The 19,633-nt window shown below is 38.1% G+C and overlaps 1 protein-coding gene across 2 annotated transcripts; it reads left to right on the plus strand.

Annotated features, from left to right (window-relative positions):
* Positions 1-2,418: 2,418 nt before the first annotated feature.
* LOC127578911 (ammonium transporter Rh type B-like) lies at positions 2,419-18,977 on the plus strand. Of its 2 annotated transcripts, XR_007957591.1 has the most exons (2): positions 2,419-4,871; positions 18,897-18,977. XR_007957591.1 is itself a non-coding variant. In XM_052031470.1 (1 exon), the coding sequence occupies exon 1, from the start codon at positions 2,938-2,940 to the stop codon at positions 4,366-4,368; it is 1,431 nt and encodes a 476-aa protein (XP_051887430.1). In that variant the 5' UTR covers positions 2,419-2,937; the 3' UTR covers positions 4,369-5,045. The 2 variants fall into 2 exon arrangements, 1 of the variants encoding a protein (XP_051887430.1); XM_052031470.1 differs by lacking the exon at positions 18,897-18,977 and having other exon boundaries at positions 2,419-5,045.
* The last annotated feature ends 656 nt before the right edge of the window (positions 18,978-19,633 follow it).

Below are 19,633 nucleotides of genomic sequence, written 5' to 3' on the forward strand. Positions count from 1 at the left end.
ATCTGAAATAAAAACAGAAAATGCTAGAAACACTAAGCAGATCAGGCAGCATCTGTGGAAAGAGAAACAGTTTACGTTTTAGGTCTGGGACCCTTCATCAGAACTTCTTAAAGAGGGGTTGCATGTCTGTGACAAAAGAAATGACTATTTGGGACTAGGAATTGGAACCCGTTGAAATAACAGAGGGCATCTGAAATGACACAAATGTAAGTGGGAAGGGACTGGACGAGGGCAAGAAAATGGACCAGTAAAATAAAATGCATAAATTTACATAACATCTATTTATACTCACAGAGTCTCCAAAGGCAATTCATGACATATGAATTACTTTTGAAGCACAATCACTGCTGTTCTAGAGGCAATTTAACTGTCTACTTCATGCACACCGAAGCCTACTCCCTCCACTAAAGGACAGCACCTCCTATAATGCAGCGTTTCCTAAGTACAGCATTATATATTTCCATAGATAATGTATTTATAACCAGATCTGAGACCTACCAACAAGAATGTTAGGAGAAGAGGGAATCAGAAATTCAGAAATTCAGGAAGGAGCATTAAGGAAAAGGAAAGCTAGTTTTAACACTAAAGAGGATTTTAAATGCAAATTTTCAGAGGCGCAAGTGGCTAAGGTGGCAGTAAGCAACTTAGTTGTGGTTTCTAACATCTGGATATTGAAATTTGTGGCAGGTGGAGATCAGGAAGCTGATAAGGAGAAATCATCTGGATTTGTCAACGATTAGGATTAAAGATTGACGAAATGATTTTGTATTGCTGGAAGCAAGTAGTTTTGTTGATGGTTTCCTATAATGGGTAATTTTTTGAATATTTACTCCTAATATGAGGCCTAACTTGCCAGAACAATATTAATCCATTAAAGTTAATGACTGTTAAAACTATTGAAAGCCAATGCACAAAGACCAGCAGCATTGGCGGGAAGGATGAATTGGGGTGGGGTGGGGTGGGGCGATTGGAGGGGAAGAGCTTCCGCATGGAGAAGATGGTCAGATCAGTTATCCTGATCTTCAAAGAATCACAGAGAATGCAGAAATAAGGCTCTACAATAGACATCTGCATTTAGATGTAGTGGTGTAATGAAACATTCAACAGATAAATTCACCTGAGTGAGCATCCAGGGAGAGAGGTAGAATTAAAGGCAGGGAAGTGTTTTGATTGGGGATGAAAACTTTTATTTCTTGTCTTCATTAGGAGGAAATTCTGTTTTGTCTAAATCTTAACATCAGTCAAGCAATCTACTTTGACAGAAATCATTGTAAAGTCTAGAAAAATGATGGACATGTATAATTACAGAAGCTTAACCTTTGCTCTTGGATTATTGGGTAACATGGACTCGATGAGAAAGGGGCCAAGGATCAGGAACACCAAAGGTCATCACACAGGGAAAGGGTGTAAACTATTGGCAGTATCTGTCAGTGAAGAGTCAATCAACACCTTTGGACAGAGTAAAGAGGGTAAAATGGGTGGTACTTCGAGGTCTTAATTGCATGTATGATTATCTCAGCGAATATAAATTTTAGGGCACTTAAAAAATGGTTATCTCTCCACTGGCACAGTAGTTTGAAAAGGTTAACTCCTTGAACTAAAAACCGAGTAATTTACTTGCCATAGCGGGAACACACGCCAGACATTCATGTTTATATCAATGATCAAAAAAAGACAAGTTGAAAGCACGTGTTTGCTCAGTGCTACTAGTAAGCTCTCTTTATTTAAAATACTCAGCAAGTTGACTTTGTACTCACAGCTGATCAACGATGAATGAAGTTGGGCAAAACTGGAAGGTCAGTAATCCTCAGATCTCAGCGGTGTACATCACGGAGCCAATATGGTGAGAGCTGCAAAAAAGGAACGCTCCCCCAATTATTGACTGAGTTTTGTTTCACAACAGCTGGAGTTGTGAAAGGTGCGACATAATGGAAGTTTTTTTATTACTCTGTGATTCTTTGAAGATCGGGACATTTGATCCGATCATCTTCTCCATGCAGAAACCCTTCCTCTCAACCACCCGCCCCACCCCGATTTACCCCTCCTTCCAATGCCGCTGGTTTTACAGACCACAAACGATTATAACGGCGCAGCACCCTAAAAGATGCCATTGGGTTCTGTTCATACAAGAAACTGACACTTCAGCCGTCCCTCCAACATTCCACAGCAGTGCAGAAAGTCTGCACTAAATACCAGAGCCAGACTTATAAGCATGCACCTTCGCAAATCTCCCTCATTCAGGAGCAGGCAATTCTAGCGTGAACACACCGGGACAATCCTTCAACTGCTGCAGGTAAATATCAGCGCCAGCCTCTGCAGACATTATGGTCTATATACTATAGTCTATATAGTGGCTGTCTCCTGCTACCATGAACTACGACTTACCTCGATGGTTGATAAATTAACCACAAAGAATGGTGGCACAAACTAACATGCAGTAATTTCACAAACATTCCAGACTACTAATGAACACAGGTCTTCCACAATCCGGTTCAAACCGCTGCTGGGAACCCGCCTGGTCTGGAAACAGGAAACAGTCTGCCTCGAGTGTGTAACGGGGGTAGAAGTAATTAGAGATCCGCTTTGAAAGGTACTTTGTCAACTCCGGTTAGGAAGCATCGCACAAGGTCTGACTGGTGTCTGACCAGTCCGCGATACCTCTTCGGAAAGTAATTTCGGGGGGAACCTAACCAGAAAAGCAAATAATTTATTACTTATACTTCTTAGCTAATGAAAAGATAAGCGGATGCGGTGAATGATCAAAGTTCAAGTCACGTGCTCCTTGCGGGATATAAAAGTGCAGTTTCAGGTGCCCTTTCCAGCCAGTCAGCGCTAGGACGGGAAGACAACACCAAGCTGGTGCAGAGTGACCGACGGCAAAGCAGCTGAACCGCTGCACAGTCCGTGGAGCTTTTACAGTGCAACCTCAGGGGGGAGATGTCCGCTGTACGGTGCCGGCTACCCTTCCTAGTCATATTCCTGGAAGGGATTTTACTTGTGCTGATCGCACTGTTTGTGACTTATGATGACCACTCTGATGCTGCTGCCCAGGGCAATGGGACTGATCACAGCCGTAACCAACTCTATGCAGTCTTCCCTGTTTTCCAAGACATCCAGGTGATGATTTTTGTGGGCTTTGGACTCCTCATGGGCTTCCTAAAGAAGTACGGTTACGGAGGAATCGCCTTCAATTTTATGATAGCAGTGTTTTCCGTTCAGTGGGCTCTGCTGGTGCAAGGCTGGTTCTATCACTTCCACCACGGCAAGATCCACATCGGGGTCTATAACCTGCTGACGGCTGAAACCGTCTGTGCCACTGTCATGATCTCATTCGGAGCCGTGCTCGGCAAAACCAGCCCGGTGCAGATCCTCGTCCTAGCTCTTCTGGAAGTCCCAATCTTCACTGCAACCGAGTGGGTTATTATAGAGTTACTAAAAATCAAGGACGTCGGGGGGTCCATCACCATCCACTTGTTTGCTTGTTATTTTGGTCTAAGTGTCACCACGGTGTTGTACAGACCCGGGTTAAAGGATGGACACAAGGACGAGGGCCCAGACTATAACTCGGACAAGTTGGCCATGCTGGGCACCCTGTTGCTCTGGGTCTTCTGGCCAAGTTTTAATTCAGTCTTTGCATCGACTGGAGACGGCCAGCATCGGGCTGTGCTCCACACTTACATTGGACTCACCTCGTGTACCCTCACCACCTTCGCTATATCCAGCCTGTTGGACAAGCGAGGCAAAATTAACATCGCTCACATCCAGAACGCTGCTCTGGCCGGTGGCGTGGCGGTGGGCTCCGCGGCTGATATGATGGTCACTCCAGCCGGGGCGTTCACCTTGGGTTGCATCGCTTCCGTCCTCTGCACCTTGGGATTTAAATACTTGTCCCCCTTCCTGGCGAAAAAACTCAAAATCCAAGACGTGTGTGGCATCAATAACTTGCACGGCATTCCCGGCTTCATAGGGGCGATTGCCGGCATTGCCACTATCCTATTGACAGACGACGAGAGGTACGGCCACGGCTTGTACGACACCTTCCCCGAAAGAGTCCCCAAGGAAGGGGACGAGAGGCTGGCCGAACTGGTCCGGGTGCTCCCACAGCTCAAGGCTGGAGGCGGGCGGACGGCTTGGGATCAAGCACAGTATCAGGCGGCGGCTATAGGGGTGTGTTTAGGCATCGCTGTCCTGGGAGGGACCGTCACTGGCTTCATACTAAAATTACCCTTCCTAGCTCAGCCGAAAGACGAGTATTGCTTCAACGACGACCCTTATTTTGAAGTGCCAGAAGTGGAAGAGAAAGAAGAATTTGAATTTACTAATAAAAACAACGCGAACAATAATCAACGCCTTAAACTTCCAGTTTGATTTCAACTTCTTAGGATGCACGAGCATCGGATCTTGCGTCAGTTCTCTGGACGTGCAGCAATAGAAAGACATGCTGTGGTTAGCATATCTTATGCTAATTGTCCAATACTTTACCAGATATACTTATTAAAGAGAAGCCTTTAACCTGAATTGAGTTGAAAATTACTGTTTTGGCATCGCGGAACGCCCTATTTTATAAGTGATTGAAAAATCAGGATGTGCTCACTACTCCAAAATCATTCACAACTCCTGCACATTCTTATCTGAGCTTTACACTAAAACATTACTCGGAATGTGAATCAGAAAATGTTTCTCATACTTGTTTAAAAAATGATTACTGTATTTTCCCACCTACAACATACGGCGAATGAGACACAAATTCACAAGTCTGGGGTACCTGCCTCTTAACACGCAGTGACATGCTAATCATTAATGTCAGTCTCAGTGCTACCAGCCAGGTCAACTCTGTCCAGATGAGCCATTCAGCCAGTACTTGTGTAAGAGTGAGTTTCCATTTTTCCTTTTTATACGTCAGTAACTGATTGCTCTTTAACTTCACACTATAAGATTTTAATGGAGACTTTTTAGACAAGATAAAATTAAAAGAATTTTATTTGCAATGAATAAGGTAATGAATAGTTTTAAGAAATTCAAATAAAGTTGTTCAAACACAATGATTCAGAGTGTTCCGTAATTTCCTGTGGTACAATGTTTCATACGATTTTTAATGTAACTGATCATGTTTCAGTATTCTTTTACCCAAATATGTAAAAATATCTATTTTGACAATGTTCTCCCTGCACCTTTGCCCAAAAGGTGTGGTTCCGCAGAATCTTCCAGAATATTGTACAAATAACCATTCTTAATGTGCAAACCTAGATAATGAACGTTGGCAGGTTATTCAGCTCACGATGGGAGGGAAGTTTATATCCATGCCAGGTCCTGTCACTAGCTTGATGTAAAACCATTCAGCCCATGCAATTCTCAGCCTCTCTCCACCACTACCCATCACGCCACCCCCACCTCCCCATTCCATTCTCACCACCACCCCATCTTTAGTAGGAGTCACAGAAAGCTAACTATTAGCATTGAGGAGTAGACACACCACAGACTGAAATCAAAGCCGGTGCGTCCTGATATTTACACATCAAATTGCATCATATTTGCCAACTGAATCTTCAAGGGAGCGTTCCTTCACTACTTTTTTTCCTTGTCTTCTAATTGCCTGTAAGACCTGAAGCTTCTGTTTCCAGACCCTTATTTCTATAACTCTGAAAGTTACCAGCAATTGTATCAAAACACATTTAAAGTATAAGTCAGACCATTTCCCTACTGGTTACGATTAACCTTCCATCTTTTCCTTCTTTAATATCTCCATTGAACACAGTTTTTTGCACTGCAGAAATTCTCCTCTGATATGCACAATGAACTTAAATTCAAGTCAGCTGTTTTGCTTTTTTCACTCCTCATATTTACTGCCTTTTCTCATTTGACCCAATTCATTACAATACTGACCACTCATTTCATTGGCTTTAAAGTGCTTTGGGAAATCTTGAAGTCATGTAAGTTGCTATATAAATGAATGTTTCTCTTCAGTGATTTGTTATTCTGTTAATTTATATGAAAACATATTTATGCTAAATCAGCATATTCTCAGTTAGCATTTTCCTCCTTGATTCAGTAGCTTTTTAAAAAAAATTTCTATCTCTGTATCCTATCCATTTTAACTTTTCCTTTTCAGATATGGGTTTGCTTGGGTATTTTTACCTTGTTTGTTCAAGTTTACTTTTTTTCATTTCTTTACACCACCACCAGCAAGTGTTATTTATTTTTCTCCCTTTTACTTCCTCTGCTAAAGGCATTGGCCATACTAAGCTACAGAGAATGAATTTCCAGCTCCTTGTCCAATTACAACTCTTCATATGTATCTTGGAGATGGTTATGATTAGAACTTTACAGAGTTAGTGTTGATTTGGTAAAATAATTTTTCAAGATGGAACAGGAAGTTTGGCTAATTTTTTGCATTGTTACCTCCTTTTTTGCACTCTTAGCATTCTTAGGAATTAATTGTATTTCTCCCACATAATCTAAGTGAATGAAGCAAGAAACTATATGGTCAACATCTTGTGTACACATTACTCTGGAGACCTAAATATTACAGCATTGCACAAAGCTACTCTACCCATGTACCTATGCCTATATTTAAGGCAGTGTTAGCTCCAAATTTTTATCCTGATTTCTTTTTCTGTTTCCTTCAATTTTTCTCTTCTTCGTGTGTTTATTCAATTCTCTTTTAAATATCATGACTGATTTACCTTCATTATTCATTTGACCAGCACCCATATTGTATGTTGAATAAAAAATCTATTCTTCTACTCTATTTTTCTAACCCATAACATGTACTATTGACTCAGAAATAATTATCATTTTCCCTCTCACTTTCAGAACTGCACCCTTAACCTTCAATGTTTCAGTGAACCCAGTACTAGATTTTCTAGTTTCCCTTTTAACTGTATCTTTTCATCCTCATGAATCTATGAAGTGTCCTTCTCACAGCTTCAGGTATTCCTCAGTTTCAGTATTTTTCTGAGCAACGGAACCTTACTATTTTCTGTTAAGAATATTTGCTTTTGTGACTTCAATTTTAAGCCGACTACTTCTTTTGTCTTATTCTTCCAAGTTCCTGTTTACTTCTTTCTCAAGCCAAGAAATATTGGAGATATGATTTCTCTGTTGCTGTTATTGTATTTCTGTTTTGACTTTTTTTTGCTAAACTTTCATTTTCTTTTCTATCTCTATACCCCATCCATTTTAAGTTTTTATATTGTCACCTTTTGTGGCTATCTTTAATGTTCTCTACCTATTGCTTGCCCTTGAATCACTTGGCTGTATGTTCTTCAGGGTCCATTGCTCCCCCACTTATTTGTGTCTGAATAGATCTAATATGTAATATTGGATTTTAAAATTATTTTGGATATACCATGCTCTATTTTACAATTTTATAAGCAAAGATAAGTTATTGACATAGTTTTTTCAGTAAAAACAATTATGTTTTATTTATGTACATGTTAGAAGTAAATATATTACAGTTATCCTCTCTGATGGTACATCCACCATGGTAGGTGGATTCAAATTGTAATAGCAAATAATGCTGGTTAATCATATAATAATGGAATATAATTGAACCATAACTAAAGAAGCTCCACCAGCCTAGTTATAAGTTAGTTATGTGATAACTTAAGAATTTGAATGGGCAATGGCTAGGAATCAAACAAAGTTCTATTCCTGATACATATATTCAATTCCAACTCCATTCTCATTAACAGCCTACCTTATTAAACATGGCCAGAAGACATAGAAAGATGTTTACCAAATCACGTTTTTTCCCACAGTCCTCCAATACTGCAATCCACTTGGGAAACCTCATTGGTGTGAGCTAAATATGATTTTAAAAAAAGCTTTTCATCTGCATAACTACTCTACCCATAGAGTATGTAATTTCCTATTCCTCTCTCAGATACTTCCTCTCCGTGTCATATCACAAGGCATCTTTGGTGTGCTTTGAGATCAGCATATCCATGAACAAAAATAATCCTACAATGGGGAAATATCTTTTCCTTTTTATTTTCATTTTGGATTGTAACATTGATCATCGTTAAATCGTTTGTTTGCCGATATTGATCTGTTGAGATGGGAGCCCAATTTTCCCAGCCTATCAATATTCATTTTCACTGATTTCCTATAAGTAGCTGAAAAGGGAAGTTTTAAACAAGCATATATAATACATCATGTTGTGATTGCTTGATAATATGAGCATTACCCAAAAGAAATCCAGATAAAATTATTCCAAGAAACCACATTTGTTCCCCATTCTGAATACTAGTGTTTACAAATAAATCTTAGTTGCTCATAGACAGGTCAGTTGAAATATTCTTATTTTGTAGTTCAGATAATATCTCCTTACAGTAAACAAGATCTGTGGTCTTTATAGAAAGTGTTAATAAAGAGCTTTAAATGAAACAAGTATGAACTCAGTTGCCTAGGGTTAGGGAGTTCTCAGAATCCAAACTTTGACACAATGGAATGCTGTTAATCAGATGGCATGCTAAAAAATCCTACAGTGTTGCCGTTTGGTTTGGTAAGTTGATTGCAACATCTGTAAATGGGCCAAGTCCCAGAAAAAACTACTAATATCTATCACGAGAGGACTAATTACTAATTGCTTAACTGGAATGCAAGGTGTACTCCAAAGTTCAAGGTACTTGACCTTTAATAATTTATTATTTCCATAATCAGTACCCATTGTCCTTTACATAAACTACTCTATATGCACCTTCAAATATTTAAGAATCTACAGTGCAGAAATAAACGTGTGAACATGCATGAATAAGATAGTCCACAATATCCAAGCGCAATATAATTATAAATGAGTCAAGGTGCCTTACATTGATTCCAATGGGACTTTTGCCCCTGCTGTTGCCTCACAACTCCAATGACCCAGGTTTAATCCTGACCTCCAGTGTTGTTAGTGTGAAGTTTACGTGCTTTTCCTATGACCATGTGCATTTCCATTGTGTGTTCCAGTTTCCTCCCACATGCAAAAGATGTGTGGGTTGGTAGGGTAACTGGTCACTGTAAAAATTGTCCCTAGTGTAGGTTGGTGGCAGAATTGATGGGAATGTGGGGAGAATAGGTTATATGGAAAATTATCAGGGGGATGGGATTGCACTGTGAGCTAGCCTAGACTCAATGGGCTGAATGGTCTCGTTTAATGTCATAAGAAAATATGGAAAAGATCTGTTCTCATTAGATATGAAGCTAGAGCTGAGTAAGCCCACTTATCTGCCACTTTGCTCTGTGTAACTGACTATACACAAGAATTGGTGTTTTATTGATTACATTTATAGAAAATCCCTGAGAATTGTTTCATTAGAAGCCACAAAGTTACATCAAAATAGAAGTCTAAAACAAAGCAGAAAATGGTGTAAATCCTCAGTAAGTAAACATATGAAAGCTGGCTTTCTAGGTCAGTATGTTGAGGGAACAGGCTACTTTAGACTTAGTGTTGTGTTTAAATATAAAAAAAGAAAGTGATTTTGTTGAATCTGAAACTAGGGCCTTAAGTCTAAACAAAGCAAACCATAAAGGCATGTGGTATGATATGGCTATGGTAGATCGATAGTATATCAAAGGATTTGATGTTAAACAAACAATGATTAATTTTTGAAGAATTAATTAAAAGTTTACAAGTGTTCCATATCTTTTTAGGCCAAAAAGTTATCCAAAGGAAAAGTAGTCCATCTGTGGCTATCAAAAGAAGTCAATGTGATCAAAGGAAAAGCCTAATATTGCCAAAAAATAAACCTAGTAAGGCTGGAAATTGGGAAAATTTCAGAACTCAGCAAAGGTGGACCATGGCATTGACATGGAAAAGGAAAGTAGAATAGAGGAGTAGGGTAATGATAAACACAAAAACAAGTGGTAAGAATTTCCATAAAGCTGTTAAAAGGAAAAGATTAGCTAAATTTAATGTTGGCCTCTCAGAGACTAAGACAACAGAATTTATATTTTGGGGAATAAGGAAATGGTAGAGAAGTTAAACAAATATTTTGTCCCTGGTTTCATGGAAGAATACACAGCAAACCTCCTGGAAATGGTGGAGGACTAAAGGTCTAGTGTGAATGAGGAGCTTCAAAGGAATTATCATTGGTTAAGAATAAGTATTAGGAAACATAATACAACCGAAAACTGATAAATTCCCAGAACCAGATGACCTGCATTCTTGGGTTTTGATTGAGTTGACTATGGAGATAATGGGTACACTGATAGATTCAAGAATGGTTCCCTCAGGTTGGAAGGTAGCAAATAAAGCCCCATTATTTAAGAAGGAAGGAAGAGAGAATAAAAAAGTAACTATAAACTAGATGGCCTCACATCAGTTGTAGAGAAAATTCTGGAATCTATTATTTAAAAAGTGATAACTAGTCACTTTGAACAGAATTTTAGACTTATCCAGAGTCAACGTGGATTTATGAAAATGAAATCAGATTTGACATATCTGGCAGAGCTTTCTGAGTTTGTTACTGTCAGGTTAGCAAGGGAGATCAGTTGATGTGGTATATTTGGACTTTGATAAAGTGTCACCTAAGGGATTATTAAACAAAACTAGAGCACACTGTAATGCAAGCAATACACAGGCCCTCAATGATGGCCGTTAATGGACAGAAGAAAGAAAGTAAAAATAAATCGGTCATTTTCGAGTTGGGAGGCTGTGACGTGGTATATTGAATGGATCAGTGCTGGACTGATTCAGCTGTTCTTTTAATCTTTATCTATGAGTTGTATGAGGTGACAAAGTTTGCTAACAATACAAAACTGAATGGCAGTATGGGCTATGAGGAGCTTTCAGAGAGGCTCCAAGGGGATATAGGCAGGGCAAGTGAATAAAAAAGCATGACAGATGGAGTATAATGTGAAAAAATGTGAGGTCATGCACATTGGTAGGAAAGAATAGAAATACAGAATATTTTTTAAATGGTAGAAGGTGGAAGGATGTTGGTGTTCAGGGGAACCTGAGTGTCCTTGCATATGAATTCCTGTAAGTTAACATCCAAATAAACAAGCAATTATGAAGATAAACCATATTAGAAGATCTTGCTCCAATTACATAGAGCTCTGGTGAATCCATTTCTGGAATATTGTGGAAGATCTGGAACATTATGTACAGATCTGGCTAGCCTATGTAAGGATGGACATACTTGCATAGAAGGAATGTGCTGAAGGTTTACCAGATTGATTACTGGGATAGTGAGCTAATGGTTCAAGGAGAGATGAAGCAGATTGGACCTTCCTCTCTTTCCATCAGAAGAAAGTGAGGCAACCTCCTTGAACCATACAAAATATCTTTAGGGCTTGACAGGGTAGATGCAGGTTTGATATTTCCCCTCGGTGGGCTGTCTAAAATTAGGGTCAAAGTTCTTAATAAGGGGTTGGCCATCCAAAACACAAATGAGAAAAATCATACCAGAGCCTTTTTACCTCAGGGGAGTGCATCTTTAGAATTGTCTACCCAAGAGGGCTGCTAAATCTCTTGCTCAATATACTTCAAGCAGAGATCAATAGATTTTTAGATATTAAGGGTATATAGGGTTAGTGCAGGAAAGTGGCACTGAGGTGAGAGATCAGCCTTGATTTTAGTGAATGGCAGAGCAGGCAAAAAGGGGCCAGATGGGCTACTCCTGTGTCTATTTCTTATTTTCTTATGTTCTTATGTAATTCAGACAGGATCCACAGATAGGAAAACAGAGTCATATGGATGACTTTTCATCAAAACCTGTTTCTTTGACCTGAAGCATTAACTCTGTTTCATAGCCTACCTGACCTGCTAAATTTTCCCAGGATCATCTGTTTTAATTCCGTATTTCCAGCAGCAGCAGTATTTTGCTTTTGCATTAAAGTAAAAATACCATGAAGTTACAGAGTTCTAAGGTGAAGTATTACTTTCTGGAAGAGTTTGACTGGTCAGAGTAACATAGCATAACTCTGTGTAAGTTTTGAGTATATATTTGCAAATATTTGAAAATCTACACCCAAAACAGTTCAATGGAGAAACCTTATCAGTTACTTGCTAATGAGATATAGCTGAAAAGTCCACAGGTCACTGGATCGCTGCAGTAAGTAAAGGAAGCCATCCAGTTTGTTCTCCACAATGGAGACTGATGCAACCTTGGGGGAGCAGGGGCTGCAGGGAGTGGGGGGGGGGGGGGGGTGGGGGTGGGGTGGGAGGTGGCGGTTGGAGTAAGAGGAAGCAACAAATTGACAATTTTGCATAAAGAGTCAAACAGTTTTCTTATTGAGGTGAATCATCATCCAAAGACTTTTTTTACTTGATTCTGTCTTATAGACAAGATACTGGTGTTTACTGTGGTCATTCCTTTCTTGTTACAGCTTTATTTCCCCAGCTTAGTTTAGATTGAGTTTGTCAGGGAGTGATGGAGCAAGAAAATGCCAATAACCCCAAAATATATACCGCTTACTTAATTTTCTGTTATGCATTGATGTCACTTAGAAACATATTTATAAGAATACATCAGAGTAGACTTTTATCTTTGTCTAATCTTTGTAAAACTTTTAATAATGACAAACAAAATATTTAATCATGTTAATTAATAATATAAGAGATATTTTAACCATATTGCTTTGATACTCTGACAAAAGTGTTCGGTTCTAAAATAAATCTTGGTAAAAACCAAAACGTTATGAAGTCTTTTGTATGAGTAGGGGTGGGGTGGGAGCAGTTATTTTCAAAAATCTTGATGAGTCGCAGATAATCATCTTGGTTAGCTTGATATAATAAGTATGTTCTGTTAGAAAAAATGTATTAATACATTGAATGAAGTCATTAATTTTTAAGATTGAAAAGACAATCTATTTCTTGCAATGTCATATGAAGGAGGAAACTATGATGAAATGCGAAATGCTAAACTTGTTTTAATGGACAAAGCAATTCAGTCCCTCACAGATTTCACCTGGTCGTGGCCCCAGTGTTTCCCAAAGAGTATAATCAGCAAGTTTCAGCAAAACTTAAACAATCAGCCATTGGTAATTTATAGCAGTTTCCCTTGAACCTTAGGAGCTTAGGATGAGACATAAAAAAACAATGTAAGATCAGCAGAAATCTGCATAATCTGAAGCAGAGGTAGGTGCAGTATGTCCTCCAGAATTTTTCTCTTTTGTATGAAATTAAGTGTTGCTACTATTCAACCACCCTTCATGATAATTAGCCATGTATGTCAAGAAAGTATGCAATTCTGAATGATTTTTTTACTAACTAATTCATTCTAATGCTGTGAAAAATGCCTTTAAAGATCCCCAAAATACAATGTTAGTCTCAGCAAGGAAAAAAATACTAATAAGTTGCCTTAAAAATTCAGAATAAAACAAAAGAAGTATTGCTTTGGATCCACCTGCACCTAAAATTCAGTTGTGAGTGTAACAACCTTACATTCTTATGTCCTTTGCATGGGTTGGAGCTAGGCTGCTGAGCAATGGAGAACTTTGGCAGGTTTAATTGAATAGGTGCAAAAATTTGAGGAAATTTGGGTGCAGTGTAAGAATCAGTAAAAGTTTCCCACTCTTGAATTTCCTTGATCCTTTGCCTAGCATAATCAGTATTATATCGTATTTAGGTGGCTCTTTAAGTACAAATGTTTACGACATTCCAGCCCACAATATTTTAAAGAGCTAGGATCTTTAAAATATTAGAGCAAGCCAAAGAACAAAATACAAGTTCAAAGGAATAGAACAGGACCAAAGGTGTAGGATGAGATATACACACTTTACCAAAACGGAAAGATATTCCTACTCACTTAGTGTAACACTTCCTCAACTGTCCATGCAGAATTCCAGTGCACTACTTTACAGAGGCACAGTGCTTACCCTTTGGATAACTGCAATAAAAGCTATCAGTGAACATAGTTTTAAAAAAGTGCACTGTCAATGAAAGTGCAGGCTGTTCCAACGGTAATGAAACGTCATATCTCAGAGCCATCCAATTGTATTTCCTGCCTTGTGATTTAATGCATTCGATCTGCCTCTGACAGTGCTTAGAGAATAGCATCGATATATATTTGGACAATGCAGTGAACTCCATCACCAAGTACAGAATGGGAATGGCATGTTTGACATGTTTCGTACTTATAGTTGCTGTGGTGTTGTGATTTCTGCGTGTTATTTTTGTTAGTTCTAGTAAGTATGGTTTATGTCCACATTGTCGACTATGCCCACATCGAGGATTTTTGTTTGGATCCTTGTGTGTATGCCTATAATTATGGCTCGTGCCTTTTACTGAAGTCTGCGTCTATTACGATGTCCTGTGTCTACATTGTAATTTCGTTCAGCTTCTGTGCCATTGTGTGGGTAAACGCCTTCAGCTATGTCTGAGTTATGTGAATTTGAACTTAATTCCTTATTGCTGAACACATATGGACCTCATGTTAATCATATTTTATCCATTAAACTATAATTATTTTGTCTTATTTTCTTTTATTAAGGAGAGTGCAGTCCCTGAAAAATTTAGCTATCCAGCTTTACCTTGTAATTGTATATTGAGGGAAGGTTGAATACCAGAGTTGCTGTCTTTCTGGAGTGGCATTAATGCAATATCCCAAATGTTCTCTCAGTTGGATGTGAAAGGTCCCATGACACAATCTAAAGAAGAGCAGTGTTCTTTTTTCAGTGTTTTTGCTGATATTTATCCTGTTATTAATATCAATTAAAGTCTGTGGGGTCCAGCTGGTACATTTCCCCTACATTATAACAGAGACTACGTTTCAATAGCTATGAAGTACTTTTAGGAGTTCTGATGTCAAAATGTAATACATAAACACAAATTCATCTACTGTTCCTTTGTGCAAATTTGTGTGTGAATCTCATTAGCATACATAACATATTATACAAGGTGATGCATCAATTATAGCTAGTTACCAGTCAGAAAATGCACTAGAACATAGAGCATAGAACAGTACAGCATAAAACAGGCCCTTCAGCCCACAATGTCTGCACCAAACACAATGCTGAATTAAACTAAGTCTCTTCAGCCTATACATGATCCATATCCCTCCATTCTCTGCATCTTCATGTGTTTATCTAACAGCCTCTTAAACACCACTATCATATCTGCTGCCAATATCCTTATATTCAAATGACAAGGTTTTAAATTGAAGCATGCTGTTATTCTATGAAATAATACCTATACAGTAACAATCAAGTTATTAAATTAGGCATTTCCTAAAATAAAGAATACAGATAGAAATCTTTAGCTTTATTCCACTTTTCACTCCATAATCTAGATTAAGTAATACAATCTGTTTCCTTGCTAACCCTCACCTCCCCCTGTTATATATGCGATGCACATTCCAATAGTGATAGAATTTTGTTACTGTGACTGAACCTAAGAATTTTTGCAATCTTATTAAAAAGTAATAGGTTAGGTTATACTGGAATTGTAACCTATATTCCTGCACTTGCTTGAGCTAGATGCAGAGGGGCTATCTCACGGACCCTCCTGGAATCCAGCAGAGAGGTCTGAATGGCAACTAGGCCAGGGATGACATTGTGCAGAGGCCTCGCCAACACAATGATCAAAAAGGTGGTCAGCAAATTTGGGGCAGTGGGGGTGGTGGTGGAGCTTTGCCAGCTGAAAAAGTTGTGAGTTCTGTCAATAGTTTGCAAATATCTCTGAGATATTTAAAACATATTAAAATTGAAGTATGTAATCAAAAAATATAAATCCATTACACATAAAAAAACTAGTTGAAACATATAACACACTTACATATAAATAAACATATCAAACTAAAACAAAATTATTTCTAAAGGTAACTTAATCTTCCACTTTACCCCTCCACAGATCTGGAATCCCTTTTGAAATCAGTGGAGTCTGATTGAAGGCAGGATGCAAGAAGATCCTACTAAGACTGTGCCCTGTCATGTACCCCATGTAGAGTTCAGCATCAGAGCATAGCAACTGTTGCAGTGCCATCTGTCATTCAGTAAGCCCCAGACTTATAAACATGCATTGACAAGCAGTTGTTAAAATGACTGAACTCCTGAGTATCTGACTGGAACCTCCACCAATCTCAGTGAGAACTGGCCCGTTGAAATATAAAATCCAGAAAATATTGGAAATACCTGAAAGGTCAGGCTGTATGAGTGGAGAGTTAAAGAATTATATTTTCATCTTTCTTAGAACTAGAAATGTTAGATATGTACCGGTTAAAAAGTACAGAACAGGGAAACAGGATCAGTTTAAAAGCAACAACATTTACCAGTTACTGTAGCTCACAAATGTGAGGAAAATCTGAAATTGTTGAATTCATTATTAAGTCAACAGATACTCCCCAACCTGTGTATTCCCATCATTTTCTGCTTTATTTCATACTTCTGTCTTCTGCAGTATTTTTTCTGTTGGCAATCAATGATTGAGTTTTGCTCTATTATGATTGTACCAATGAGTAGAGTAGGTGACTGTGAAAAGGTGCTGCAGAAAGAAGCAAGTGTAAAAGTTATAAGCTCCAGGGGTTCTTAAGTCACAAATTACTATTTATTATTATAGAGTCATACAGCACAGAAACAGGCCCTTTGACCCGTTATGTCCATGTCAACTATCAAGTACCCATGTATACTAATTCTACCAATCAGTACTTGGTCCGTAGCCCTGGCGATTCACATGCTCATCCTGACCCTTTAAAGATATTGTTATAGCTGCACACCAAAAACTAAGGAGCACAACAAATGTAGAACAGAAACAAAGAATGCCAGGAATTGTAGTATTTTTTCAAGATAGTTGCTGCTGATATTAAAATTAACCTCCAAAGCACCCAAACACTGTAAATAAAAAAAAATTCAAATCTCCTCTGCAATTATTTTGTATGGATGAGTTTGTGTTCGATTGAAATTTTTAAGTACCTGCATTATTCTGTAGGTACAGAACACAGAATAGTTGAAGAGGATTTTATACTTCTGAATTTTTTATTAGTGCAAGATATAACAGACAAAACGAAGCAGTTGCTAGACATATATCAGTGAACTTATTTTCTCCATTTCATCTAGAAATTGTGGTTTGTAAATGAAAATTGTTTACTAGTTGTCATTTATTGATTTGGCTACAAAAATATTTTGCAAACCACAATACCAAGTATAGGTAATTTATTCTGTAACAGTGTCATTTGATTTTCCCACATTATCATCAATAAAACTAATTTGCTGATCATTATTACATTGTGGTTACGAGACCTTTCTGTGCATAAATCACAAAAGTGTCCACACTGGCAAATGTACTTTATTAATTGCAGAATAACATGGGATATCCCAAAGCTCCAAAAGGTATTATACAGCTGCTAGATGTTCTTCTTTCAATGTTGTTTGGTGCAATGTTAATCAATCTCTCTAGCTCAGAAAAAGAATAATTAATAATAATGAGTTGTTTGCAGTTTCAAAAATGCTTTGAATGCTTTCAATTTCTTTTCTGTCTGTCTCAAGAAATATAATGTTTTTTCCATCTCTTCCCTCAGCTTAAACTTCCAGCAAGTTACAGCATATAAAAAGTTCCAGTTAAGTGTCTTTGATATGAAACATTGTCTGTTTCTCTTTCTACAGATGCTGCCTACTGAATATTTCCAGCATTTACTGTTTTTATAACACTTGTATTAAAAAGCAACATATCAATCCTCATCTTCCTTCAATTAAAGCCACAAGAAACCTATTTTGTTCTAAATATGTCTCTGTAATGCAGGCATCTGGTGCACATCTGTCACATTTCAGAATGTCAGATTTGAGCCTGACTGATTCAAACATCCATTTCAATTAATTCTATCAAATTATAACTGGGCAGGTAGGAAATATAGCTCAAATATAGTCTTTATTTTTATTAATCTTCAGTAAATCACAACTGAACTGTTAGGTAACATACCAGTTAAGAACAACAGATGGCACAACAAATACCAACCTAGGGGTAGTAAAGTTAATCAACTAATCAAGATTGAACAGTCAGAAAAAGTCACCACAAACCCAAGATGAGCAATTAAATCATTCAAATACTTCTGAAAAAAGGCATTGTTTTTCAACTATATGTTTTTCAGAAGGGATAAAAAAACAACTTACAACATAACAAATTTACCTGTAAACTAACCCAGCTCCTGTTTTATTGCTAAACTTTCCGGAAGAACTCCCCAAGTGTTTTGCTGTCTGTCAACTTTTCCTGAGTGCTTCCTGCTCCAAGTGCTTCCTGGCCTAAGTATTCCTTGTTCCCCTCAGTTCTTGTTGGCCCATCCTAAGTGTTTCTTTCCCTTGGAGCTTCCTGGCCAATCCTGAGTGCTTTCCTTTGGGCACAATATCCTGCTTCCAAATTGTTTTTTCCTTCTGCTCAGCAACCTGAGTTCGCCATTGCCTCTAATTGAACTGGTACACTGCATCTTGAAGCTTTCTTCTTCTCTTAACCAAGTCTTGCCACTATAAGACTTTTCCTCACCACCCAACCCATTCCTGGCCTTCCAGTCAACTTCCTAATTTCGTCTTTCATGGACTAACCCATTATGTTCCTTTTATTAGCACCGGGTTTTCCTTTGCCTTTGTTGTCCCAGACTATCATCTCTGTAACTCTTTTGGATCAGGATAGTCCATGAATTTTATACTGTGAGGCCGTCATATTTTGGAGTAACATTTAATATTTAAAGGAAATACAAATGATTATAAACCACATAAATTATTGTTAAACAATCTTTTTCCAGTGACATTCCATGAGAACTCCCCAGATATTTTAATCCCTGCTTCCTTGTGGTGCTATTGTTTTTTGGTAATTCCTTGGTCTGGCAGTGACCCTGTTCAGTTGATCTGTTTGGATTTATTCACAGTGTCAGATGTACATGGATTACATCAGAATTTTCATATACAATACTAGAATGTGCTCTCAAATTAATGTTAATGCTTTTGTGAAGTTTTATGCAGTTTGTTCTTTCTGTCACTAACAGCGGGAACACGATTCCAGTCATTTCAACAGCAAGTGAGGCCAATAAGCCGTGAACAGACAACTTCCTGTAGTCCAGCTTCTAACAGGGTATTCTGTGCTAGTTCCTTTCAAAAGATATCTTCAGTGTAAGTATTAGAGTGAGAATTTTCTTTACTTGGAAGTTCCTTTTAGAAAAATCTTTATTTGCAAAAATAATGCAATATAAACACCAGTGAAGTTACAAAGAGAACAGTGAATTTTAAATGCACCCCAGGCACAGCTAGAGGTCAGAGACTTGGTTTAAAAATTCTGCACCAACTATCACTATAAGAACGTATGCTACAGTTTCTGAACTGTTTTGCAAATCATGAAAGTAGGAATATTCATCAATAAGTGCTCCTCAGGCAGCTGAAGCTGCAAAACCAACAGACCTGAAGAGAAAATCTTATTTTGCTTTTGAGTTGGGCAGGGTCTGTGTCAGTGCCATTGGCTGTTCAGGTCTCTGTTTTGCTTAGTTGCCTTGCATGTGAACTAGCTAGAATTTGCAAAGGTCAGCAGTCGGGAAATACTGATAAAATGGGTGTTTTAAGATATCAGACTTTGGTGTATTATAGCAGGTTTTCTTTGGAGATGCAGCCTTCTGCACTTGGAGAACAATTTCAGGCCATCTTCTTTCAAAAATGTGGGTTTATGAAAAGAGATGGGAGCAATTTTGTTTCCACAGTTCCAGAGCAGAAAAATATTAGTGAACATGGCTTT

This window comes from Pristis pectinata, chromosome 16 (assembly GCF_009764475.1).
Source record: "Pristis pectinata isolate sPriPec2 chromosome 16, sPriPec2.1.pri, whole genome shotgun sequence".
Lineage (NCBI taxonomy): Eukaryota > Metazoa > Chordata > Chondrichthyes > Rhinopristiformes > Pristidae > Pristis > Pristis pectinata.